Source organism: Bombus huntii, chromosome 11, assembly GCF_024542735.1.
Source record: "Bombus huntii isolate Logan2020A chromosome 11, iyBomHunt1.1, whole genome shotgun sequence".
Taxonomy (NCBI): Eukaryota; Metazoa; Arthropoda; class Insecta; order Hymenoptera; family Apidae; genus Bombus; species Bombus huntii.
This window is the reverse complement of record NC_066248.1, coordinates 4603753-4629499: the sequence shown is the minus strand read 5'-3', so window position 1 is coordinate 4629499 and position 25747 is coordinate 4603753. Positions and strand designations below refer to the sequence as shown.

Here is a 25747-nt window from a genome sequence, read left to right as displayed (position 1 = left end):
ATTCTTTGGTACTTTCTGTAACAAAGTAAATTATATATAAAGATCATTCATTTAACACTTTGACTACTATGTTGCTCATATATGACCGGCCATGGTTCTTCTTGTGACGCCACGGTGATCATTGGTGATTAGGGCATTTTGAATATAATCAACAAATAGAAGATACTTTGAAATAAAAAGTGCCCCATTGAACAATTAAACATTTTTATTAGAGCATCAATAAAAAAAAAAAAGAAATGAGAATATATCTTGCATCTAACGGTGCACTGTGTTAAAACACTTTAAACATAAATGTGGCTCATCAATACAATCTGGACAATAGGTGGTCACCTTTTTGGTGCGATTCTTAGCAATTTTTGACCCTAACTGTTTAACATTTTTTTTATAGCACTCTCTGCAAAATTTTCGTGCCAGGTACGCTTGCCCTTCTTTCTTCTGCATTTCGTGTCGCAACCTTTGTCGAATAAGTATATCTGACGGCTCTGGTGAGTGGCATTGTGTAAGGTGCATTGCAAGTGCCATTCTAAAATCTGATACCTTGATTTTTGTTTTTGTTGCTTGTTTATAGAGTATCATCGCGTTTGAAATTGATGTAAACAATAACTCTAAAGCTAATTTTATATACCACTTGAGGGTTCTTCTATGTGGTGTAGAATATGCTATCATTTGATCTGATAAATCTACAGCACATCTTCCTCTGCTGTAATCTACCACTACCATTGGTTTATCACAAACATAATTTTTTTTGCGGACCTCTACCATTTCAGCCGAATGTTTCGTCGAAATCATAAAAATGTCACGCTCGTCTCTCCATTTGAGGACCGTAATCCCCTTCTTATTTTGCATTGCAATAAGTTCACCGCGTTTTAATTTTTTAAATTTGATGTCAACAGGTATTCCCTTTCTATCTTTTTTTAAGGTTCCTACTAAATGAGTATTGCAATCAATTAATTTTTCAGCTAAATTTATACTTGTATACCAATTATCGGTGTAAATTGTGTGGCCTCTATGAAGAATATTGTTGCATATATTCATTACAACATTTGTGGGGGTTACACATGGCGCATCTAAGTTTTTTCCCGAATATATTTCAAATTTGTATGTATATCCTTGGCCTGAACACATTTTGAAGACTTTGATGCCGTATTTATGTCGTTTCTGTTTCAAAAATTGCCTGAACTTTATGCGTCCTTGGAAAGGTACCAGTGACTCGTCAATGCATATCTCTTCATCTAAATCATAGTATTTAGAAAAATTTTGATTTAGTATATCAACAATTTGTCTTAATTTGTACAGTCTATCATTTGTGTTTGCCGTTTGATTATTTGTAAAATGAAGGAATCGTAATAACAACTCAAACCGATTTCTCGACATAACTGTTCTTGGAAAAGATTGGCAGTAGGTGTTATTGGTACACCAATATGCGTCATATTTTGGTAACTTGACTAGGCTCATCCATATTAGTAGCCCGAAAAATCGTCTCATTTCATTTTTGTCGGTTAGTATCCATTTATCTACACGAACGGATCTTCTATTTTGCATATATTGTTCAGCATATCTATTGGTTTCATCAACAATTATTTGTAGAATTTCTTCCGTAAGAAAGGCAACGTAAAAACTGTATGGCTGATTACCCTCGATCTGTACAGCAGTTCTAGATTTTACAAATGGGATTACACTTGCTGCAGTTTGTGTTATATTATTTGACCATTCGTTATCCTCTATATTATGTTCATTTTCATTTTCGATATCCATTTCATCCTCGGTATCCGGTTCGATTCGGCGCCGCCTTATCGTGGGCGATACGTGGAATATTTCGTCTTCTGATGCTTCATATTGAGACGAGTCTTCCAATGAAGACTTCTCGGATGCACTCGAAAAATATTCAGTGTCCGCATCCATATCTTTGAGGGGTAATCTATGAATATTATTATAAATACACCTTAGGAAATAATCGTAAATGCTGCTTTATAATCATATAATTGAAGTTAGAAGTGTGCACATACCTTACTATTATATATAGAATGAGCAAATACTGTTTACTAATATCTTCTATACGTTTCAACAATATATTCTGGACGTTTTGCTTACGACGAAATAACGAATGCGAATGGTTTGTTGAAATAAACGAAGCCTTGTTATAATATATCGCTATCAACTGTTACCAAGGCGCCACGGTGGTCACCCGTGACCACTAATAAGATAAACGGTCCATTGGGGAAGAATGTTGTCTTACATCATCAATTTATTATTATTTTGTCATTATATGCTTTAAATAATAAAAATACTCCCGTAGCGTCCTGAGTGAAACATGTGATTTCGACGTGGCAGTCAAAGTGTGAATATATATATATATATATATTATTTAATATTACTTCTATTCATTAAAATTAAGTTTGACACATTATTCTACTAATTATATCTTACATACATATATCTTTTAGTAATGTATAATGCTTTATATTATCTACATATTACATAAAATTTGATTAAAATTTGATATAGTACATATCTATTATAATAGGGATCACACTTCTTGCATAACTAAAGAATTGAGTTCATCTTCTCCTGGACATAATATTGAGTCAATATTATAGAATGCTGCATGTAAAGTTATTAGAAACCAGGATACGCCTGAGAAATAAAATTTACATATAAATAATCTTACATTATATCTAAACAAAAGGATACTTGTTTTATTTACCAAGAACCCAGAAAAGAGCTGCACCAGCACCTACTAAATAAAAGATTGGTAGTGAACAGATTCCTACCAAAGAATAAACTTGAGCTAGCGTTAATTTATGATTGAATATTGTAAGCTCCTGTTTAGCATGACGTTGCGAAACCTTATAACAAGTTCCAAGAGATGCAGCAACAGCAAGCAGCAATAATGGTGATGTAATCCTAATATCAAATATTTATTTTGAATTATTTAAGGTAAAAAGATATTCTATATAAGTGAAAGAATAAATACACTGTAATAAACCTTACAAACAATATATAACTAATCCAACAAACACGAACAAATAATTGCTCTGGAAATATTCAATATTTCTCATAATTCTTTTACTCAATCTTGGTAAACTGGGTGGAGGTCTTATGTTGCTTGTATTAAGAAACATAGACCAAGGCCTGATATTAGCTTTTCTGTGTTCAATCCATTCATGAGCTTGTGGATATCCTATGTTACTAAGTGGAAGTTGTGGTATCTGTAGGAATTCGAGCCTAAATAACAAAATGTACATGAATTATTAACATAAATTACTATAAAACAATACAAAATTAAAAAACTTTCTGTTTCTTTTTAAAATGTTCGTAATAAAGAAATAATTGTACAAGATGCTTTTAGAAATGTAATCACAAGGGAAGTGTTATTGAAAAATATGGTAACTTTAATTAACCAATAACTATCAACAAGATGTCAGTGTTCTTATCATTGTAAAATTTCCTTGCGTATTAGACAACAAATATTTAACATTCTATCTGCGATCATCATATCCGCCTATCATGTATTTAATGATTACCCAGTGCCAGATTTTTGCTTTTGTTGAGGTATTTGCATATCTCCCGCAATCTCAATTCCCACGTCTGTCATTCTCGTTTTTTTTAATGATCAAATTTTCGGGAATGGAAACGTGTGATAAAGAAACAACTACTTATTCTCTCTGTTTGGCTGTTTTACGTGGAGCCTCGTATCCCCACTGCAAAGCATTTGTAGCCTCGTTTTAGAAAAAACCCGTCGAAGGCAGTAAAACTCCCATCATATCGCACATCGAACTACTATGTTACCCCTACCACTACGACACTACTACACAAACACGAGCCAGCCGTCGCGCATACAAACGCTACAGGTTGCAGCTGCTCGATAAAAATTCTTTCATTGCCTCCGTGAAACTTCTTTCACGAAAAGAGCTCTTTGTCTGAGTAGAGGTAGAAGACGCGATACATTTTTCCCTTCCTTACGTGAGTTTTCAATGTTTTCATTTAACAAATGTAAAAGATATGTAACCATACATTCAGTGCATGTTTAGTTTTGATTGAATTTTTCTTTTAAACTTAACATTTCACTTTTACTTCTTTCTATTCTCGGAAATCGGATTATTCATCATTTCGTCTTGATTTCCTGATGCTTACAATTTAAAAATGTAATCAAAGCAAAACTGTAAAGATGTAAAACATTTCTACAATTAATAAAACGACCATATTAAACTAATACTAATAGTAAATAACACCAAATTCTCTTACAATCAATTAAAGTTTGTACGATATTTTAGCCACACAACGGATGTTTATGCATTTCTAGGAAATTCAAAGCTATACAAATGTACGAAATATATATAATATAGAAAAATATGTATATAAAATATCTAACATAAAATTGTGGATGAAACAAATTACTATTTAGTATCCATTTCTTTATTTATATTCACAAGAAAGTATGAATTTGTATAAAAATTCGTAACGTATTCATAAATCCGAAATTCTTATTCAACTTAACTTTATTCAGTACATGTTTTCGAATTTCTAATTTATACGTCGTAATCGTATGTATACATAATTTAATTCATAAGATTGTGGCATGTGGTTTCATTTGTTACAGAAACGTAAGTTTTTTAGACGTCGAATGAGATCATCGGTGCAAAGGTAAAAGTTTGTTTTTGTTCTTTTATTCGACGAGTGATCATCGGCTATTTTAAGCATCGTTCGGTTTCGTCGAAAACTCGCGGAATAAAGTGTGACAAAAGTTTTTAGAATTTTCATCAAGAATGATTTCACCCTCTGAAACTATGTGCAGATGACGCTGCCATGTATTAGCATTGTGAGCAACGAGAACCAATAAGAGGACGCATTATATCGAATCCAGTACACCCGTTCTCAAGGAGGCTTTTGATTGGTCGGCTTTAATTTCCCAAGTAACATCGGGCCACCCGCCATAACGAACGTAGCGTGGTACGTACGACTGTTTGAATGAACATTTTTGGAAAGCGTGATTGATAAGGTTCACAAATTAGTACCTTATTTCAGTTTAATACTAATAGTGTATACGGAACTGGTTGTATACGAGGAAACTTATGGTGACAATTTGAAAGACATGGAAGTTGCACAAAAGTTGCATTTCGACGCATGCGACATTCAAAATGAGGAACTAAATATTAGCTGTCATACAAACAGCTCCGGCTGTGATGTCGATGATATATTGGACTCTTCCGCAGAGGATCTTGGATGTTCACCTCCGCTTCAACCGAAAAAATTGTTCAGAAATACGATGGGCTGTTGTGACAGTGAAAGTAAGTAATCAATCCGTTCTAATTGCCTTGCTTGATTGCCGAATCGGAGATGCTCAGTAAGGTTACCCAACAGACTCGTATCTTAAATATGCTTGTATGGAAAGACTTTTAAGCAAGTACTTTTAAAAATTGTGTTTTCGGTGTGTATTCCTCTAGTGATGAATGTGAGAGGATTACAACATTACGTTATCTCTGTATTTCTATGCTGTTAGATGTCGATTATTCTTTCATTAATTTTGAGAAATCAATAATAGAATTTTATGTAGAGAAAAGGAATTAATAATTTGAATCAAACATTTTTCAACAGTTTCGTATTAAATCTTATTTGTTTTAAGAAAGCGAATGACAAATTATTAAATCAAATTCATTTGGACTAAAAGATGCCCTTTGAAAGTGATTCATCTACAACTCAGAGTTAATTAATTAGAAATGTTATTGAAATAAAAATTGGTGTGAATAATAATGAATAATAATAATAAATAAATACAGGAACAAAAGAAACATTGAAATAACGCAACGATACTCGTTTTGGAAAGACAATTCAAAACTTTAGTTAATATTCGCGAAAATCAATATGAAAATCTAGAAAGATAATAAAAAGATAACTTCAGACATAAATTCTACTTTCCATTAGCGATCTCTCATGCCAAGATAAGTCCCAGTACAGTGTCGAATAAAATGAATCTACTTGAAGGAAGTATAGATATTGTAATATTTATTTAAATAAAGTTAATACAACTGTTAAGAACGTGTAATAAGCTTACACCTTCGTCACAAGGCAACGGCGTCACTCAGCTTATTTTTGCACATGCGCATTACTGCGCTCGCCAGCGACGCGCTCGGCTATAACAAACAACTCTATCACGACGTTTTCTTTCGTTCTTCTTACTTGCCAAATTTATGTTATCTGAAAACACAATAATAATAAAAATATGAATAATAACGTGACAGGTTAGTGCAGTTTCCAATGTTTTCGTACTTTTACGAGATGTTTTTGTTTGGTATCCTGACTGCAACACATTTAAAGGTATTTCATTTATTGTTGTATATATTTCTATTGTAAACAATTTTAAAAGTCATAATTTTGTTTTTTAAAACATCCTATTGCCAAAACTCAAGTATCTTGTATCTTATGGTGTTGGTTTTTTTTTTTTTTCAAATTTTAATTGTGTACTCTAAGTAATTCTTTCTTTGGTTTTTTTGTTTTATTATTGTAATTTTTATGATTGTCTGCATCATTTAAAATATAGTTGAGGTGAAATTACATTTTTGTTTGTTTCATATGATATGTCAATAGTATATGTGTAATTATTAATATATTATGTAGTATACTTTAATTTTTAATTTTACATATATTAAGCATGTTTTTCTAGACCTTCCTTTCATTTTTAATTATTTATTTGTGAAAAAGTTATGTATAACCTTTTAATGTTACTGCGATATTTTCATGCATGGTGTGAGAAAATTGATATTTTTGTTGGGCAATTGTTTTACATCATGCTAAGTTGTTTATAATCGAAAATATACAGAGGTCGAGAAGTAATCAGTAGATACAATAGTATTGTGCACTGTTATTACCTCAAATCGTTTCATTATGCATGTACATATATACAAATATTTGTGATATATGTATCTGTATGTATAATTCTATGCATTTTCTTTTTAAATGGCGATTAATAAGTAATATTTATATGTGACTTTTTGCAAATTCTTTTTTTATTGTTAATAAACATTAAAATATATATATTATATATATATAATAATAATATACATATTTCATTATAGGAAACAAGTAAAAAAAAAATATATATATATATGTTTGTTTTATTTTCATGTAAAAACGTAATTGTACCTATATATGTATATTATACTGTAATTTATTGTCAACACATTCTATTGATTTTATATGAAGTCTTTGTTTGAAACACAAAGCTTATATTTGTCAAAAATTGGTATCAAAAAAGACAAATTATATAAAAAAAATATGATTAACATTAAAAAATTAAAAGAGAGAAAAATAAAAAGAAAATAAAAAAATATAAAAAAACAATAAGAAAACTATGAAAAAAATAACTACCAATAAAGCAGTAAATATAAGATTTGACAAAAGTTCTTGAGTTTAGCGTGCATATGTATAGAGAGAGTAGAAAAATTGGAAAATTGTATGTTTCAATAAATATAATTCACAGGTACATCAAGAATTAGGATTCCTCCTCGTGAAAATATATGTTCTCAAAAAATATCAATGGCATGTAGTCCACCTTACAAACGTGTTAGAGCATTACGGCTTTTTGATTCTCCCGCTACTCCAAAAACGCTAATGGAAAAGAGTACGATGCATACTCCATTTCCGACTAAATGTACCAGACTGTTTTCATTAGATAAACCTAGACCATGTAATTACCAAAATAAATCTGACAAACCTGCTGCTAATGTGAATCCTTTTACACCAAATGGAATGCTGTTAACTGCAAGGAAACGCACTAGATCTAAGCGTAGTTTGATTGGGTAAGTATACATATAAAAATCAATATAAAAAATTCAATAATGCTGTCAATTTTAAAATAAAAATGGTTTTGTTTTTTTAACGTCAGTTCTCCAGATATTCAAATTCCAAAATTTGATCTCGGCGATTCCGAAGATTCCGATAACGAAATAGAACAAGCTACAAAACGTGTAGCATTGCAAGATTCTAATATTCCACGATATCATCAAGAGTTCCATGAGCTTGGCTTAATTGGGACAGGTGAATTTGGTTCCGTTTACAAATGCATTAACCGATTAGACGGATGCATTTATGCCATTAAGAAAAGTATTAAACCTGTGGCTGGAAGTATTAATGAAAAGAATGCCTTAAACGAAGTATATGCGCATGCTGTACTCGGTAAACATCAACACGTTGTAAGATATTATTCTGCATGGGCAGAAGATAATCACATGATAATTCAAAATGAATATTGTAATGGTGGTAGTCTAGCAGATGGGATTATCAACTTAGAAAAAGAAAAAAAGCATTTTACTGAAGCAGAAATGCGACAATTATTGTTACATGTTGCTGAGGGTTTAAGATACATTCATAGCATGCAATTAGTACATATGGATATTAAACCTGGAAATATCTTTATTTCCAAAGAGAAGAGGTTACTCGCAGTTAATTATGATTCAGCTGACGATGGTTTCGACGAAGAGGAAACTGTAGAAGAAGAAATTACTTACAAAATAGGAGATTTGGGTCACGTTACATCCGTTAATAATCCTCAAGTTGAAGAAGGGGATTGTAGATATCTTCCAACGGAGATTTTGCGGGAAGATTTCAGTCACTTACCAAAAGCCGATATTTTCGCTTTGGGATTAACTGTTTATGAAGCAGGGGGTGGAGGTCCATTACCTAAAAACGGACCAGAATGGCATGATATTAGAAATGGAAATTTAAAGGAATTACCACATTACAGTCGTGATCTTAACGAATTACTTAAAGTAATATCATTATCAAATTCTTTCTTTTTTTTAATTTGAATTAGAATATGAAACTCAATGAAATTTTTTTCTGTTTATAGTTGATGATTCATCCAAATCCTGAAATGAGACCATCAGCAATATGTCTTATACAACATAGAGTATTGTGTCCATTTGGAAATAAAACAAAAGCACAACTTCGGCGGGAATTGAATGCAGAAAAATTAAAAAATGAAATTCTATCAAAACAGCTGCAAGAAGCTGCTAAATGTCTAAAAACTATTGCCCCAAACGTAGCAGCAATTAATAATAATACAATGAATGCAGGAGGCTATGAATTAAGACCTACACCAACTAGAACTTCGTCTCGAGTAGTGGGTAAAAAAGTCAACAGAAGCAATAGCACTACAAACTTTTAAATGTTCTGTGTTATGTTTGTGCCGGACTAAAGGAGAGGGGTATAGGTGCTTAAGGAAAAAAAAAATAAATTTTCTAAGTGCCTTGACATTGTGATATGAATTAACTCTAGTTTATAAGAAAAACTATGATCAATATTTGATAGTAAGAGAATATGATAAGTATACAGAGTGAAATTGTACAATAGCCACGGGTATACTCTTGCAGCGATGAAGGCATTATACAGATAAGATAAAGTGTGAATTTTATGCATGATAATTATAAACAGGTAACTTCTTAATTATCGGTATTTTACATTTCATCATTAATTAAATTTTTAGATGGATAATACAGTAATCTAATATCGTTTACTCATGTATATTGTTTGGTTTTTTTTCTCTTATATAAGATAAAAATTAGATTCATAAGGTTTGAAAATTCTAATAATTATTGGTATTGTTTATCATTAGTCTATTTATCATAAAAATATAGGAAATGTAACAAAATCTATTTCTTTATAAAGAATGAAAATAATTTTATTAAATACTTCCTTGTATGCCTTTAATGTTCCTGTTAATAAGTTTTTAATTACCTACTTTGTACAATTACAATATACATATATTTTATAACATTACTGCTTTTTTACTCTATTCAAGCAGTATTATAAAAAAGAGTAGTATTGACGGAAATCGAATGAAAATATTTTTAACATCAGTTACTAATTAAGGTTTTGACATATCATTGTGTTATACTTCCATTTTTCCCGTTTTTGTTTGAGAATTAATGTAATAAATAACTGGAAGTACTAACAGTAGACTATGAGAAATTGTCCATTATAAATATATTTTTATATATAGATATTTACATATAATAATAGTTCGGCGTTGTGTATTGTTTAGTGTGTAATTATTAATTAATCTCTGTATTATCCATCGTTTATTATTATCAGATTCTTATAGGGGTGTTCAAATAATTACTTTTTTTTGTAATTTTCATACTCAGATGAAAGACTGTTACCTTAAATATATTGTATTGAATAATTTTTATATTTTTGCACGACATAGACTCAATATTTTTTAGGAGTATATATATACATGTTTTTTAAATTAATAATGAATAAATCGATATTATATATTGCTTGTATAGAAAACTAACCAAATAGAAACTAATGACTGACATAGTACTTCATCTAAGCATAATTCCTAGCCCTAATACTTACAATTTTACTCTGTGTATTCTTTATATAAGGGAATAAACTCTTAAAATTACAAACAATTAAAGAGTGAATCTTTGAACGTAAAAATGTTTTTAGTTTAAATTATTTTTATGATACCTTTTTATAGTCATATTATCTTTGGCATGCTCTAAAATTCGTATTATACAAATTTCCCTTGTGTTTTTAATATATATACATATATTGGATAAATATTGATGTAAAATAATTTGCATTTTTAGTGTAAGTGGTACTACCGATTAGATATTTCTTATTCTACTTGCTAATACAAAAATTCACAAAAAAATGTATTTGTTTCATTATCGAATGTGTATTCAATTTAAAAGTACTACAAATTTTTCTATGTTGGACAGACTGACCAATGCATTTTTTTACTTCACTTTTTGTTTTGTAATATACTGTGTTTCTTGATCAAGAATGACAAAAACTAATGGTTTATTACGGTATAGTGAATTCAAAGCCTTGTACCAGACAAATGCATTCAATGAATTATTTTGTTCCTCAAACTAGCATCGAATAGATGTCTTATGTACAATTATTTGGCTTCTAGCTAATAAACAAATCAAAGCTTTTGTACCTTGACTTAATATTCTCGTGTCACTGAGCATGCTAATATGTGATCTTTTTTATATCTGCATTACTGAAGCATTTCAATATTTATATGAAAAAAGAAAGAGGATATATATATATAGCATGTGTTGTAATGGTTTACATTACTGTTTACGAAACAATCTAGATTGCAGTTTTTAATATCATGAGGTTCTTTTTTTTGTAGTTTGTGTTACAAACTACTTGTGTCTTTTATTCGCAGTATAAATTCGGTTCTTAAAAATAAGGTTTATTAAAAAGTTTTCTGTTATATTGTCAAAATGTTGAAAAGTAATGCAATCAAATATTAATTCCCATGAGTGTGTAACCTCGTTTACAAACCAATGTTATGAATGTAGTCATACACCGCGCTATGTATAAAAGTTATGAAGTTTTGTAAGAAAAAATGTGAATAATCGATAAAGGAGCTGTGTAAGCTTCAAACTGTGTGCTAAGAAGGGTGGACCCCAACTCATGGCAGCACGTTTATTGTGAACTGTTGTTTCATTAATCTTATTATTATTATTATTAATATTATTGTATTATTATTATTATTATAATAAATAATTAATGAATGAATAATTAATATCGTTTGTTTATTCATCGTTATATTCATTCCAAGTATAATAATTTTGTAAATGTAAATTACTAATTATTGCGTTTTTCTGCTTTTAATTTATTACAAAAAATAAAGACTTTCATACTAACATTTTGTATTATTGTAACAATTTGAATAACAACACATACTTTTTTATTATATTCGAATTATCCTTATAAACAAGCGTTTTGTTAATACAACTTCGTTAATATTGCAAGCAGCGTAAATTTTGATGATACTTTATGACATTTCTAATAAGAACTGAATTTTGATAAAGATGATAATAAAGTTGGAAATGTTTGTTTTCAATTACGCATGCGTAAGAAAACGAAAACAGGTTTTCTCGATACATTTTGATGCTATAGACATTGGTATTTTGATACGATGCAGTAAGAAGCATTGTATTACTTGTTACTGTTGTTACTTGAAGAGTTGACCATTAGAGATAATAAATATTTTAATTAACTAAACGTTACATGAAACTGTCCGTTATTAATGTTTGAAGTATTTTAGAAAAATTTTAACGAGTTCTAATGAATCGAAACTTCGAATTTATTTGTTATGGTCATGTAATAATTTTTTGTTCTTTCATGTACAATTTTTGAGTTTAAACAACTATCAACACGATAACGTGTAAATACATAATTATATTTTGATACGAGTTTAATTAGCACAAAATATTATTATTTCGTGCAATATAAAAATCACAAAAAATGTTAAAAGATGAATGACAAGTTTTGTGCATAGTATAAAAGATTAATTATAAATTTACATATTGCTTCAATTTAGATGCATTTATACTTTAATTTATATTTGCCTAATTTTATACTGTAGTAATTAAAATACGTACTTTATAGAGATTTTTAGTGGTAAAATATACCACAGAATAATTTATAAGAAGTGAATGTATAAATACTATATCAAATAGATCTGATATAGTATTATAGCAAATAAGGCTTGCTTTATTTAATTATAATATTTCAAGCATGTTTAAATAGGACTATAGTACATATAGTATTTTGTACAAATATGCACGCACAAAATCTTTTAAGAGAGAAAGTGCATGAAATTTTCTCAAAGAAGATCCAGAAAAAATATGCTACACTGGCTGAACTTGCTCGTAGGCAGATGTACTCTAATTTTTACAAAAATGGTTTGAATCCCCTTTATTGTTATCGACACTTTTATTGTATAAATCACATTGCATTTTCTTCCATTATTACTATGGTAAACAAGCTTTTTGAAATAAATTCATATTAAACTATTTAAATTATTACAGGCACATATAAAATTAAGTGAAAATGCGAACAGATTATGTACAGGATGTTCAACCAAAGAAAAGGCAGAATGAACTTTTATATAGATATGGATATTTTCTATCAATGCTTTTATGTATGATGCTTGCCTCACTTAAGCCACATTTTGGTAAAACAAATGGTATTAATTCTCAAACAATTAAATTTGTAAATTATATATTTTATGTCTTACTATTCTTATGTTGTATGTTTGTAATTCAGGTGTTCTGAATGGAAATATTATTATTCGATATTTTGCTGTTCCTTTAACGTACTTAGAAGCAGGCCTATTATGTGATCCAAAAACACTTTATTTAACATTAAGCAATGGTTCTCTCTTAATATTTACAATGACTTTCATATATATTTTAATGCCCTTTCTGATGAGAGTTGGAGTATGTTTATTGACTTATGCCAATGTCAATGTGTGGTTATTGAAAGGAATGGAAGTAAATAAATGAAAATCAAAATATTTTCAATAATTGTATAAATACTCTAGTCTAATACAGATACTTTATAGTAATCTATTTTAATTTTTTTGGTTTTTAGGTACTTTACTGTATGCCACCTCCATTTAATACAAGTTTTGTTTTGTGTCAATTGGCACAAGCAGATTTGTCAACAAGCATTGTGATTACTTTAGTATCTCATTTTGGAGGATTATTTATATCTCCTATATTATTATACTTTGTGGTATTTATTCATTATTAAAACTTAAATTGGTATATGTTTTTCATTTTATAAGAATTTTAATACTTTTAGTTAGGGGCATCTACACCTCCCTTAGTTGGTGTGAATGTAAAGGAAACCATTTATAGTACAATTGTACCATTAATTATTGGTATTGCAATTCAAATTGTGATCTTAAAGTATGATGTTTGTTTCAAAATTAAGTCACCTTGGTTTTCTCAAGGACTATTATTAGCTACAGCATATCATTGGTTTTGTGATGCTGTGTTGGTAGACGCATCATCTTTGCAAGCTACTGATGTGTTATTATGCGTATTACTTGGTAAGTTTCTATTAAAATTTACATCTATGTAACCAGATGAACATTAACGGCAATAATTGTTGTAATAATGTTAGTGCATGTATGCACACCATCTTCATCAGTCAAAGTACTATTAATTTGACTTAAATACAAGATATTGTATGTTTTTTGTTACTTCATTGTGTTATTAGTATCCTTTTATGTTCAAGCTTGCGTGGGACAACTATTTGTTAGCTGCTTGTGTTGGATTTTGTGCTCTCGGTGGTTACCTCGGAATATCTTGCTAGCTGCACTTTTTACAAGTACTCACAAATCAGTTGGTCTTGGAAGCTGGGTTTTACGTGGTGCTTATCATGGTTCAGCCCATGGTCCTGCAGTAAATTTACCATTGTCTGTACTACCAGTTGCACAATTGCTGTTAGGTAGTTTATTAGCTAGTTGGTTGTCTCCATAATGTAAAATACGTTATGTGATTAATTTGAATAATTTTGTTTGTATACTTTGCATTCCATGTGAAATTGCATGTATATACTATTTGTTGTTTATGTAAATTTCCTTTGATTATATGTATTTTTTGTGTACTTCCTAGTATATAAGCTTTTTAATAAGAACATTCTTTCCTTTCTTCTCTTATGTTTGTTAATGTACTTACATAATAGCGAAACATTGAAAATATATACTATATTACTTTTTATAGTAGTAAAATATTGTAAGGTATTTCGGTACGTATTACTAGAATACTTAAAAATGTAATTAATCTGTTTATTTAATGATCACGTTCATTATAGAAAAGGATGCCTTAACAAGTAGTATTCAAACATGGAGTTAAGAAATAAAAAAGGCTTAAGTAGATTAAGATCTTAAATTTTAATATATAAAAATCGTATGAAAATTATTTACATAATGTAATTTGAAAGTGTTTAAAGAAAACGTTTAACAAAATATTGGGTAGGATTTTACTCAAAATTGTTTTCAAAATGTATCAAATAAGTTTATTTATATGTATAACGAAATGCCAAAGGCTTTGAAACATAGTCTGTGATTCTTTTTCTTTAAATTTCACGCAGGGTGTATATGAACTTTATTTATTGCGAAATTTAATACTTACCTTGGAAACTAATTTAAAAAATTTGTATATAACAATTATATATTATTTTTTCAGTATATATTGAAACAACTAGTGTAAAATTATGCATGAATAAGTTTTTTTCAGTTCTAATCAACTTAGCTTCATTGACATTTGATAAAAGGAAATCATGACAATTATACATTACACTGTACATCATTACAGGAACAATTTTAAATAGTACATTAAGTGAAAGTAAAAAAGAAAAACCAATTACACTACTTAAAAGCGTTGTACGCTAAATCTTATGTAATAATTATATAATAAATTGTATTTGTATCTTACAAGTTATAAATATAGTTTCCTCACTTTCGATTGTAAAATTTCTGAAAATTATAAGTATCTACCTACATCTAAAAGTCTGGTTACTTGTTTATTATAGATTATCTCGAAAGAAATAACAAGAGACAAGTCACAATTCTACACACAAAGAAAAAGGACTTTGAATTCAGAATAAGATGTTTCCCATACAAAACATAGCGATTTTATTCTACAAATAATGGGATAAATTTGGTTAATTTTTTTGTTGTTGGAAACTTGTATATCTGTTTTCTATTTCACTATGCGCAATTTGACACGGCACATGTTTTTATAATACCGTTATAATGCGCATGTGTATATATTTAATAATATTAACAAATAGTGTAACACTCATAATAACGTGTATGAGCTCATAACCTGATTTTTTCATGTAAATCATGGCATTTGACGCATTAAACGATAGTGCAGCAATGGCGCAAGTGCTGAGCATATATTGATTCGCCCAGATCATCACACAGTCATTGTAGTTGGTACCAAGTTTTTGTCACGAATAACGCTGACGCTGCTATCGCCGCCAGCTTCGCGACTCACCATCTTCGTCTTCTTCTTCTTCGTTTTCTTCGAGAAGTAATGCCTCAGCGTTACCCTGTTACACAAATACAGGTTTGTACCATGAAAAAGATGAACAAAATATTTCGCAATTTTTATTATTTATTTGTATGTTAGAAAACAATTAGGAGATTTTAATAAAAATAAAATAAAATAAAATAAAATAAAATAAAATACAGGTAATTGCGTTTTTAGAAATTACATTGTAATCTGAAATTTTAATGACTCACTTCTAAGTCAATATCCTCATCGGTGGGTGGTGGTGCTTGCTCAGAACGTGAAGAAAGTTGTACAGATGCATTTGCATTTGTACCACCACCGCCACGATGTAGGTGATGTCCAGAGACCCAAGTTATAGACAATAATCTATCCTGAAATGTGCGTCCTTTTACTAAAGCTATCTCAGCTTCTTTTCTTGATTTGAAATTGATTACAATCGAAGGCGTTGCGTCATCTACTATTTGATTCACTATTTCTCCAAATTGCTGAAATACGAATAATACAGATTTTCATTTATATGATCAGACAAAAGTAGAAACATACGTATGTACGAAGAAATAGAAATGAAATCCTACTTGAAAATGTGCTAAAACTTCAGCCTTTTCTTCGGTTTCGTAACCAGAGACTAGAAGACTTGTAGGTCTATGATCTACTGAAACATGGGCAAAGCTTCCTCTGCCGCGTCCCCTATATGATAATGCATGACTACCTCGTATAACTCTACTAGATCTTGTACCTCGACCAGCAGTTGGCCCTGCATTTAAACCTAATGCAGCAGCTTGTGCTCGCAATTCATTTAATCTCTTTTGCAATTCTCCAGCATCTTGTCCTTCCTGTTGCGCGGTCATTAAATCTAATTCTGCGTCTAAGATCTCTTTTTGGGTTTGTTCTCTAGATTTGATTTGCGTTTTGTTACCACCAATTTGGCCGTTTGCAGCCAAATCTTTACGTAAATTATCAATAGATTGTTGCATCGTTTTGATTGTTGCCATAATTGCATCTTTTTGTTCTGGATTCTTTTCAGCTTTGTCAATCAAAGCTCGAATTTCTATTAAATGCTTATCTAATAATTCTTGTTTTCTTTTACGCAAATCAGCAGTTAATTTTAATGCCTCTTTACGTTTCTCTTCCTGTTTTTTCTTTAACGTTTCCTTAGCGGCTAATATTTCTTGTGTCTTTTTTATTGCAAGAACCTTGTCTTCTCGCGTAGGAACAGTGGTGGTTTTTGGCGAAGTTGGAACCAAAGTCTGTGAGACTTGTTCTTCGGTTGAACGACGAGTGGGAATATATTCATTTTCTTCAGTTTTTGCTGGCGCAGTTACAGCAGCACCTAATCGTTCTTTGACAGAGGGACGGCATCCTGAATGAAATGGAGCATTGTATTAAATATGGAATTTTTTTATAAAAAAATAATTGGTGAACAAGTCAATGTATGGGAAAAAATATGAATAGTACATACCTGGTGGTACGTTTTCAATAGCACCACCAGCTGCATTGTTGTTAACATTGTTATGCCAAAAAACTTTGATAAATCTATTATTCAACACAGCCTCCGTGCTTCTGTATGCAGCCTTTGCTTCAGCTGGTAGCTGGAAGGTAACCAGCGCTCCCTCAGGATCTCCCCCGAAATTAACTTGGATATTTACAATTTTACCAAATTTTGAAAAATGATTATTCAACTGGGTTATGTTGTTCAGGCTACGCGGAACTTTTTTTAATTCCAGAGAACAATTAGCTGGATTATGTACCACTCGTTGTTTTGGTCCAAGACGATTAAAATCGAATGCTTGTTTACGTTTTAATGGATTTGTTTGAGTATGTGGTATATCAGACGAGTTTGTATGTGGAATTACTGGCACACTGATCAGTTCCCGTCGACCCCTCCCATAAATTCCAGGTCCAGGTTGAGGATGTCTACCCCATGGCATTCGCGGCTCCATACTTGGTGCATCTGGATTGTATTCCGCAAAAGCATCTATCAAGATTCACATTACACCGTTATTACTACTATGTATTAACATTTTATATATGAATAAAAAATACTTACCCATATCAGAATGATGTTGATTCCTTAAATGTGGAGGAGGTAAACTTGCGAGAGGGAGGTGTTGTGGTGGAGCATTTCCATTAGGTCCTGGGGGTGGTTCTGGTACTGCTGTTACAGGTACTGTTCCTGGTGCTTGAGCACTATGTGGGCCAAAGGTCAGAACGCGACTTAGAGCTACATCTTCTAATACAACAGGATCTGTACCATGATCATAGGGACAAAGATCACCTCTCATACAGTAACCTTTTTCTGTGAATATTAATTATTTATTACACAAAATTCCCTACATTCTTCTTTGAAATCTCTTGATGATAAATACAAACCATCAAAATCCCTGCACCTCCTCTTGGCTTGAAAACCTGGTTGGTTATTTGGAACACTAGAAGCGACGGCAACGACGCTTTGAATTGATTGACTAGTAGTCGACAACCTCATGTCTACATCACCATGATTGCTATCCTGTGTTGGAGTACCTCCACCAGGACTTCCGTCAATTCTTTCTGTTCTATCCACTTCCATTCTTTCGGTGCGATCTATCTTTTTACGATCTAATGATCTTGATCGGGATCTAGATCGAAGTGGTGTCGGAGATCTATTTCTAAATCGCGCTCTGTGATCACGATTATCAGGACCATCTCGTATTCTTGGTCGTATTGGTGATGTGCTACGACTTCTGCTCCGTCTATAAAATAAATTAAATATTGTAAAAAAAGAATTCAAATATCTTATTAGTTGAAATAAATTTTGTATAGACCTTCTGTCATGTCGTCGTGTATTTGGTGGCGATTCGTTTCTCCATGGCCGACTCCTGTCGCGTTCTCGATCACGACGAATATGTTCCCTGCTTCTTGATCTACGTCTATCTCTCTCCCATGAGCGCGAACGTGACCTTGTTCGGGACCTCATCCGACCACTTCTGAAATATGTATAGATCATACTCCAAAAAATTATATTACACACAACTTGTAAGATTTTTTAACAATTTGAAAAAAAAAACTCACCGACTCCTAGAACGTTTTTCCTTCTCTTTGTCAACTTTATCAGAGTCTGATTTTCTAGTTTCACGTTTACCTATTGCCATAGGTGCAGATCCATTCATTTGAAGTGGAGCAGGAGGATTTGTATTCATAGAAGTAATTGCAATTGTACTTTCAGTTACTTTATCTGTAGTTAATGCTGGTGGTGGTGGATTTACACCTGGTGGTGTCCCACCACCATCTGGATCACTTTTTGGAGGCGGAAGTACATATTCTTGAGTCTCTAATGTTTTAAATAACAATTCCACAAAATTTTTTGTTTCTGTAAAGAAAAGATATCATAATACAAAATAAATTTTCCAACACTGTTTGAATATACCTTGCTGCAAAAATACATCGAGCTGTTCAACCATTCCACCTCGCAACTCTTCCAGTGTTTTGTCCTTCTTAACGAGAGCATATACATATTTTGCTAATGCAGCAGGATCTGCATCACAACTGTAAGATTGTATTAATATTAATGTTTTGGAATAAATAATTGTAAAATAATTATGTCTATTATATGATAGATACATAAAAAATTATAAATTAATATATATTAAATTATACAAAAATTATGTAACAACTAAGTTTATATTTAAAATCTTATATCGTATATATAGTAAATAATTATGGAACATAATAATGTAATAAGCCATGCAGTAAAATTTTATTTTGTTAGTTATGATATGTTGCAATAGAAACCTGTTTACAGGTTATAAAATGCAAAACAAAAGGTTAAACTTTATTAAATCAATAAATTACAAATGAATAAATGAAGTTAGTTACGTGTTTGCAATTAATTAATTATATATCAATGAAAGAATTATTTTAAGTAATATTAAAGATCTAATTCAATATGTATGTATGATTTAAATTTTAACATATTTAGAAATATGTCTTTAACTAAAGTATCTTCTATTTTAGATGTAATAATATATAATTACTAGGATGTTTATAATAAGAATCATATATAAAATAAAAAGGTATTTCGAATATTGATCCCTGTCCATAGGGTAAACGATGTTTTAAATAAGCATTACTGTCAACAAATTGTTATGGAATAAGTAATTGCTTAAGTTGTTTATGTGGGAAGATTAGCAAATAAAAAGTGTGTTCTTATTAGTATATTTGAATAAAACACATATAAAATATGTGTTGCGGGTTAAAATGCAACATAATTGAACAAACTACGTTCAATTATTTGAAATGCGTTCGCTGCAAAATAGATACGATATAGTCATGAGAATGGGGCATATCATTACTTGATTGATTATTATTAAGAACACGATAAATTTGACGGAGGATCGCTAGTCGAAATGATTTATCAACAATCAGTCAGAAGCAGGCAACAATAATACATGTAAATATAATTCTGCATAGGGTGTAAAGCATAGCACATGTACGGCCATTTACAACATCAAATGCGTACACATACACCTAAAACTGTACTCGGACAAGCTGGCCTACTTACAGTGGTTCCAAGACGGCAGTGAGCCACGCCTTGAATTGATCCGGGTTCTCTATTATCATTTTCAGTAAATACGCAACGAAAATCACATGGAACTTTCCAAAGACACACGTTAATTATACAATTTCTGGGCGGGAATAAGTACTCTCCTAAGTAAAGACAGTCGCCATTCTGAAATCTCTCTCCCTATACATGCAATGTTCACATAGATAGACTTTTCACTTCTAGAAAATGTCACGGGAATCGCTGCAGCAGTATGTTAAGTAGGTTAGGTTCGCTCGCTAGTTTATTAGCATAGAGTATATTGTACATAGTTGTGTTTGCATTGTTCCAAAAAGTCTTCGTTTTAGTGGATTTTTGATACATTTAAGAATGCCTATACCTTGTTCAATCAGTCGAATTTGGAAAAGTATAACTGATTTTAGTTAATAGTTGATTACTATTGAATTATAATTTTCAGATGATAGCTTTATATTATTGTAGAAAATGTTTAAATTGAGCTATTAATCCTGATAAATAATTCTTTAAATAACAGTACACATATTTATTTAACTGTTTGAGGTTAATGAGGTTAATATTCGAAAAAGTAATTGTCTATTTGATAGTAGATTTCATCTTGTTTCCTCTAGATTTTGATCACGTGGTTTTATGTATTTATTTATCTGGGCTCGACTCGTTAGCAAGAGCACATTTAAATTCAATATACTTCACGTTGATAAAATGTAATTTTTAGAGCTAGTAATTCTTATCGTATATTAAAAAATTGAAAAAGACATAGTTGTAAAATATTCTTAATTGAAACCACGAAGATCATTGCAAATAACTATCCAACATTGTCAACACAAATTACTAATACATTACTAGACTAGTGAAATTCTGAAAATCCTTAAATTCGTAAAATTTAAATTTCTTTCGATGAATACTTTATCACTTATATATGTAATGCAAATTTAAAAAATTGATTTAAATCATGGGAAAACATATCGAATATCTTTATAAAACTTGAAGAAAAATATAAGAGGACCTTTTAAGTTTACATTTACAGTATACAAACATTATTTTGTTTACAAATGAGTATATTTTTAATAACGTTTAATATTATTTTTTACATTCCAAATATTTCAATAATTTTTGATTTACTTAAAATTTCAACTTATTACGCGGAAGTATATAATCCTATTTCCTCTGGTATAGAATTTTGTTTACTTTTTTTATAATGATGACTTATTATGCCAGCCCCTAATGCATCTGCTATGATGTTTAAAGTGGTTCTAAAACGGTCTCTAAACATAAATTGTGATTATTAATATTTTAATGAATATTTAAAATTGCATAAATACATCGTTGGATGCTTACACGAACCAATCAATGGCGATAATTAATGAAACATCTTCTACTGGAACTCCCACGGAATTTAATACCATTATTAACATTACATAACCACCACTAGGTAAGCCGGCAGCACCAATACACGACAAAGTACATGTTATACTGTAAATTTTCCAATATTATTGTATTATTATTAGACTACGGATTTTTATGCAAATTTATATTTTTATAATTGCAGTTAAAAGAATTAAACCTATGTAGAGAATTCATTTACTTCCTAAATATTATAATAAGCACCTTCAAATATTTCACATATTTTTACATATTATATCCATTCTCTACATGTTTGCACCTTTAGATTTTCTATAAATGTAATTCACAATTTTATAAACACAATTCAATAAATAAAAATTCATAGTCTAATTATTATTTTTCATTATGTTTCTGAAAGTTGTTTATCAATTCATAAATTTATATAGGAAGGTTGTTTATCTTCATACAAACCAGATTATTATGATCTTGAACAATGAAAATTGTAATCCATGCAATTGAATTATAAAAATTGCACCAATGCTTTCATATAATGCTATACCATCCATATTTATGGTGGCTCCAATTGGTACAATAAAATTAGATATTTTAGAAGGTATTCCAATGCGTTCCAAGCATGATATTGTTACTGGAACTGTAGCTGTGCTGAAATATAAATATAAAGTATATAATATAATAATTTTATTAACAAGCAATAAATTAACAACATATTGTCTTAGTTTAAATACCTTGATGATGTACCAAATGCTGTAGCAAAAGCTGGTCCAAGTTTAACTATGATGTTGTATGGAGATTGACGGGTACATATAAAATACACTAGAGGAAGTAATATTAAACCTTGTATAAGCAAACCACTAAAGACAGTTAAAATATAAATTCCAAGCCTTTTTATTAAACTGTTAAAGTCTTCTACTTCAAGAATTTTTGCAGAAATAAGAAATAGTGCACTTATTGGTACTAGCCTGTATAAAATGGATATGTCTGCATGTAATAAAAGTTAATGATTTCTTTTTTATTGTATTTAGCATTTAATAATTTTACATTATTGCCCAACTCATGATCTTCATCATTGCATCTGATAAAGACAGAAAAAAGTTTATTAAAGGTTCTCCGTTTGCACCTATATCTCCAATTGCTAATCCCAAGACTAAACTAAAAACTACTAATCCTAATACATCTGTTCCTGGTACATTCATATGATCTATTTTCCATTCATCAATTGGTACTAAAAGATAGAAATCAAATTTTAATTTAACTTTTATAAGCTCAATTTAATCCTTTCTTATGTTGCTATAACATACCTGATTCATTCTTTTGTAATACAGTTTGATACTGAAATAGTGTTTTATTTATTTTTGTTGTTGTTCAAATTAAGTTGTTGTATTAAGTTGTAATTTGTTTTAATTAAATTGATCATAATAATGGCTGCAGATGAAAGATAGAAACTTATAAAATTTTATTACCTGGAATAAGGTTGCACTCACTATGTTTTCTGGGATAAAATTTCTGTAATATAAATAAAGAAAATAGATTGAATAAATAAAAACAAGAAACAAATTAATATTATACATGAACTACCGAAATAGATCTAAAATTGTGTCCACTGTTATTGAATATCTGGTTGTATTTTGTGTTATGATGTTTTTATCTTTAAGTAAATCACCAGGTCTTATTGTTTGAACTAGTATAACACTTAATATTATTCCAAGTGATGTTGTCGTTGTATAGTAATATAATGCCATTGTTCCAATGCGACCTATGCATTTTAGAATTTTAAGATTTGTAATAAGAAATTCTTGTTTAACAGTGATGACAATGTAAGTTGCTTTATACTTACCTGATTTTTTCAAGTTGCAAGTAGCACTCACTATACTGGATGTTATAAGAGGCAATATTAAACAATTTACAATTCTCATGAATAGTTCTCCAGGAAACTTTAGATACATTACATTTCGTTTGGTCCATGGTTGAAGAGTAAAAGTTTTAAGAATGAGTCCTAATGAAATTCCAGCACATACACCAATAACTGTCCACAATATTATCTTCTGTCTCAGTACTTCTTTTAATATATTCATTATGTATCAATTTACCAATATTTGTCACTAAATTATCGTGATTTAGTATAGAGGAACTTGTATTTTGTATTAAAAACTATTAAATTATTTTTTTACATAAATATTAATAACGCAAAATCAGAAAGAATTTTGTATGTATAAGAGATAAGGATTCTTATCTAATGTAATGATACAAGAAAATTTTTTCTTTGTTATAGAATTTTCAGAAAAAATAACTTTTTATGAAACTTACTGTTTTATCTAAAGTGTTGAGGATATGGATGAAGCACTACTTAAAAATAGGGAACATTACCTTGAGAAAGATATCTTATGACAGAGATATATTTATGACCCTTTTACAATCATAATACAATATAAGAGATAGTTGTACTTTTATCTTACAACTATACTCTAAATGATTCTGTTTCAAATTAGTTTGTTGAAAAAATAGCCTTGTCATATAAATAAATAAGTGACTAATATTGATATTTTATTTTTTATTTATTTTGCATCTATTACAATATAATAAATATGATCGTGCACAGTACATGAAGAATGTGTATTTACACACGTTTTTATTAATTTTCAGGCCATAATTTTACGTATTTGTAACTGAGTTCGCATTATAATGATATATTTTTTCTTAAATCGCTCAATATAATTTATACATATCTTTACAATTCTGCATAATCCACATCACATTATGCATTTCATTTGCACCCAGTCTTCTGAAGAAAAAAAATCTCATATTATATCGTCCTCTCCCATCAAAGTCATGACTATTAATCCTTAAAGATTTCAATAATTAATTCATTTTTTATTTCTTTCGTTTATATGAAGTATTAGTGAGATCAGTAAAGAATTTTATTAACGTTACATTTATACAAAGTCATGTTTCGTAAAGTTTACATATCTAGATCTACATATTTCTCTATACTGTTTAATATTTGGTTTTTTTTTGTATTACGCAATTTTCATCTTCTTTCTTTTTTATTCAACAGCAATTCTTATAAATCATATTCTTTTTCGTTTACTTTTTCATACGAGGTAATTTGATTTTGCTCAAATAAAAAGAGAAGAATTTGTTTATTGACTTCCGCTTTTTGGTGATTACGATTCGCCAGCCGCAATAACGGATTCCGGTGTCCTGCTGAGGTGTTTCTGACAACACAACCTACATCACAAAAAATTAAGGTTTTGATTAGTCCTTTGTCTTTGTTTTTTTGCTTTATTGTTAATTATTACGTAAATAATAAACTCGACACGACACACTTAAACGTAGATTAGTGAGATGGTTATTCTGAAAAGATTAAAACATTAAAACTCTTTAAATTTCATGTTTTGCTAAATTTCTAATCTTATCGTAAAATCTAATGTTATATATGTATAGTTATTTCTGATCATGCAAAATATTTATAAGTTACGATTTAGTAGAAAAGGAATACAAAAATCTACTGATACCACTTCCAAAACTGAACACTGTAATTACAGTGCATAAGGATCAGCTACTTCTATTTTCTTATAAATTGAATATATATATATATATGTATGTATGTATGTCATTCAAGTACTGTAATATTAAACAAAAAAAAAAAAAGAGAAAAAAGGAAAAAAAAGAGAAGAAGGAAACTTAAAAATTTATCATTCAATAATTTTCAAATTAAAACTGAATTAAACGAAAACTTCAAGGGATGAAAATATTTAAATTCTAATACTAAAGTGTACGATTGAATGGCAATTGTAAGTATATATATTTGTAAAGCATAATGGAATTATGCAGTGCATTGTAAAGAAAAATACAATTAAATACAATGCTGTAAACATTTGTACAATTTCATACGAATCAAACATTTCTTTAAGTGTTTGGTGATTTATTGTCTTTTACAATCATTCAAAATACGTTGTATTTGTATCATAGACATTTTTTATGACCCTCA

General features: G+C 29.9%; 7 protein-coding genes across 18 annotated transcripts in view; 2 read left to right on the top strand and 5 right to left on the bottom strand.

Annotated features, from left to right (window-relative positions):
• Window positions 1-255: 255 nt before the first annotated feature.
• LOC126871304 (piggyBac transposable element-derived protein 4-like) lies at window positions 256-1902 on the bottom strand. Its single transcript, XM_050629941.1, has one exon. It carries the CDS (start codon window positions 1900-1902, stop codon window positions 256-258), a length of 1647 nt encoding a protein of 548 aa, XP_050485898.1.
• A 455-nt stretch (window positions 1903-2357) lies between these two features.
• On the bottom strand, window positions 2358-3783 carry LOC126871463 (prenylated Rab acceptor protein 1). The gene is made up of 4 exons (XM_050630348.1): window positions 3525-3783; window positions 2992-3225; window positions 2705-2904; window positions 2358-2634 (listed from the first exon to the last, which is right to left on the bottom strand). The coding sequence occupies exons 1-4, from the start codon at window positions 3593-3595 to the stop codon at window positions 2528-2530; spliced, it is 612 nt and encodes a 203-aa protein (XP_050486305.1). The 5' UTR covers window positions 3596-3783; the 3' UTR covers window positions 2358-2527.
• Window positions 3784-3824: 41 nt separating this feature from the next.
• On the top strand, window positions 3825-11544 carry LOC126871434 (wee1-like protein kinase). 4 transcript variants are annotated; one of them, XM_050630265.1, is made up of 7 exons: window positions 3830-3963; window positions 4601-4644; window positions 4796-4950; window positions 5026-5288; window positions 7478-7796; window positions 7883-8765; window positions 8846-11544. In XM_050630265.1, exons 4-7 carry the CDS (start codon window positions 5093-5095, stop codon window positions 9161-9163), a joined length of 1716 nt encoding a protein of 571 aa, XP_050486222.1. In that variant the 5' UTR covers window positions 3830-3963; window positions 4601-4644; window positions 4796-4950; window positions 5026-5092; the 3' UTR covers window positions 9164-11544. The 4 variants fall into 4 exon arrangements, with proteins under 4 accessions (XP_050486223.1, XP_050486222.1, XP_050486224.1 ...); XM_050630266.1 differs by lacking the exon at window positions 4601-4644 and having other exon boundaries at window positions 3825-3963; XM_050630267.1 differs by lacking the exons at window positions 3830-3963; window positions 4601-4644; window positions 4796-4950; window positions 5026-5288 and adding an exon at window positions 5295-6239.
• A 120-nt stretch (window positions 11545-11664) lies between these two features.
• On the top strand, window positions 11665-15267 carry LOC126871452 (sodium/bile acid cotransporter 7-like). 2 transcript variants are annotated; one of them, XM_050630319.1, is made up of 6 exons: window positions 11665-12193; window positions 12840-12997; window positions 13078-13304; window positions 13405-13548; window positions 13618-13867; window positions 14056-15267. In XM_050630319.1, the coding sequence occupies exons 2-6, from the start codon at window positions 12862-12864 to the stop codon at window positions 14298-14300; spliced, it is 1002 nt and encodes a 333-aa protein (XP_050486276.1). In that variant the 5' UTR covers window positions 11665-12193; window positions 12840-12861; the 3' UTR covers window positions 14301-15267. The 2 variants fall into 2 exon arrangements, with proteins under 2 accessions (XP_050486276.1, XP_050486275.1); XM_050630318.1 differs by lacking the exon at window positions 11665-12193 and adding an exon at window positions 12200-12713.
• LOC126871422 (RNA-binding protein 26) lies at window positions 15030-20586 on the bottom strand. 2 transcript variants are annotated; one of them, XM_050630216.1, is made up of 10 exons: window positions 20380-20586; window positions 19246-19364; window positions 18891-19188; window positions 18644-18805; window positions 18213-18571; window positions 17890-18138; window positions 17302-17817; window positions 16418-17202; window positions 16073-16327; window positions 15030-15879 (listed from the first exon to the last, which is right to left on the bottom strand). In XM_050630216.1, exons 1-10 carry the CDS (start codon window positions 20436-20438, stop codon window positions 15799-15801), a joined length of 2883 nt encoding a protein of 960 aa, XP_050486173.1. In that variant the 5' UTR covers window positions 20439-20586; the 3' UTR covers window positions 15030-15798. The 2 variants fall into 2 exon arrangements, with proteins under 2 accessions (XP_050486173.1, XP_050486174.1); XM_050630217.1 differs by having other exon boundaries at window positions 18644-18802.
• A 938-nt stretch (window positions 20587-21524) lies between these two features.
• On the bottom strand, window positions 21525-24142 carry LOC126871441 (excitatory amino acid transporter 3-like). The gene is made up of 8 exons (XM_050630284.1): window positions 23335-24142; window positions 23220-23262; window positions 23058-23088; window positions 22798-22981; window positions 22485-22718; window positions 22210-22401; window positions 21733-21867; window positions 21525-21659 (listed from the first exon to the last, which is right to left on the bottom strand). The coding sequence occupies exons 1-8, from the start codon at window positions 23829-23831 to the stop codon at window positions 21533-21535; spliced, it is 1443 nt and encodes a 480-aa protein (XP_050486241.1). The 5' UTR covers window positions 23832-24142; the 3' UTR covers window positions 21525-21532.
• Window positions 24143-24292: 150 nt separating this feature from the next.
• The window catches only part of LOC126871415 (ankyrin repeat domain-containing protein 50), a 218180-nt gene continuing 216725 nt past the window's right edge, over window positions 24293-25747 (bottom strand). For 5 of the 7 annotated variants that reach the window (XM_050630194.1, XM_050630196.1, XM_050630197.1 and 2 more), the window contains one exon: window positions 24745-24984. Coding sequence is in view for 2 of the 7 variants with exons in the window: in XM_050630200.1 (XP_050486157.1) it covers window positions 24841-24984 (144 nt within the window). In the remaining 5 variants the exon portion in view is untranslated. Of the gene's footprint in view, window positions 24985-25747 lie in introns of all 7 variants that reach the window. The other 2 variants (XM_050630200.1, XM_050630201.1) reach the window with 1 other exon arrangement.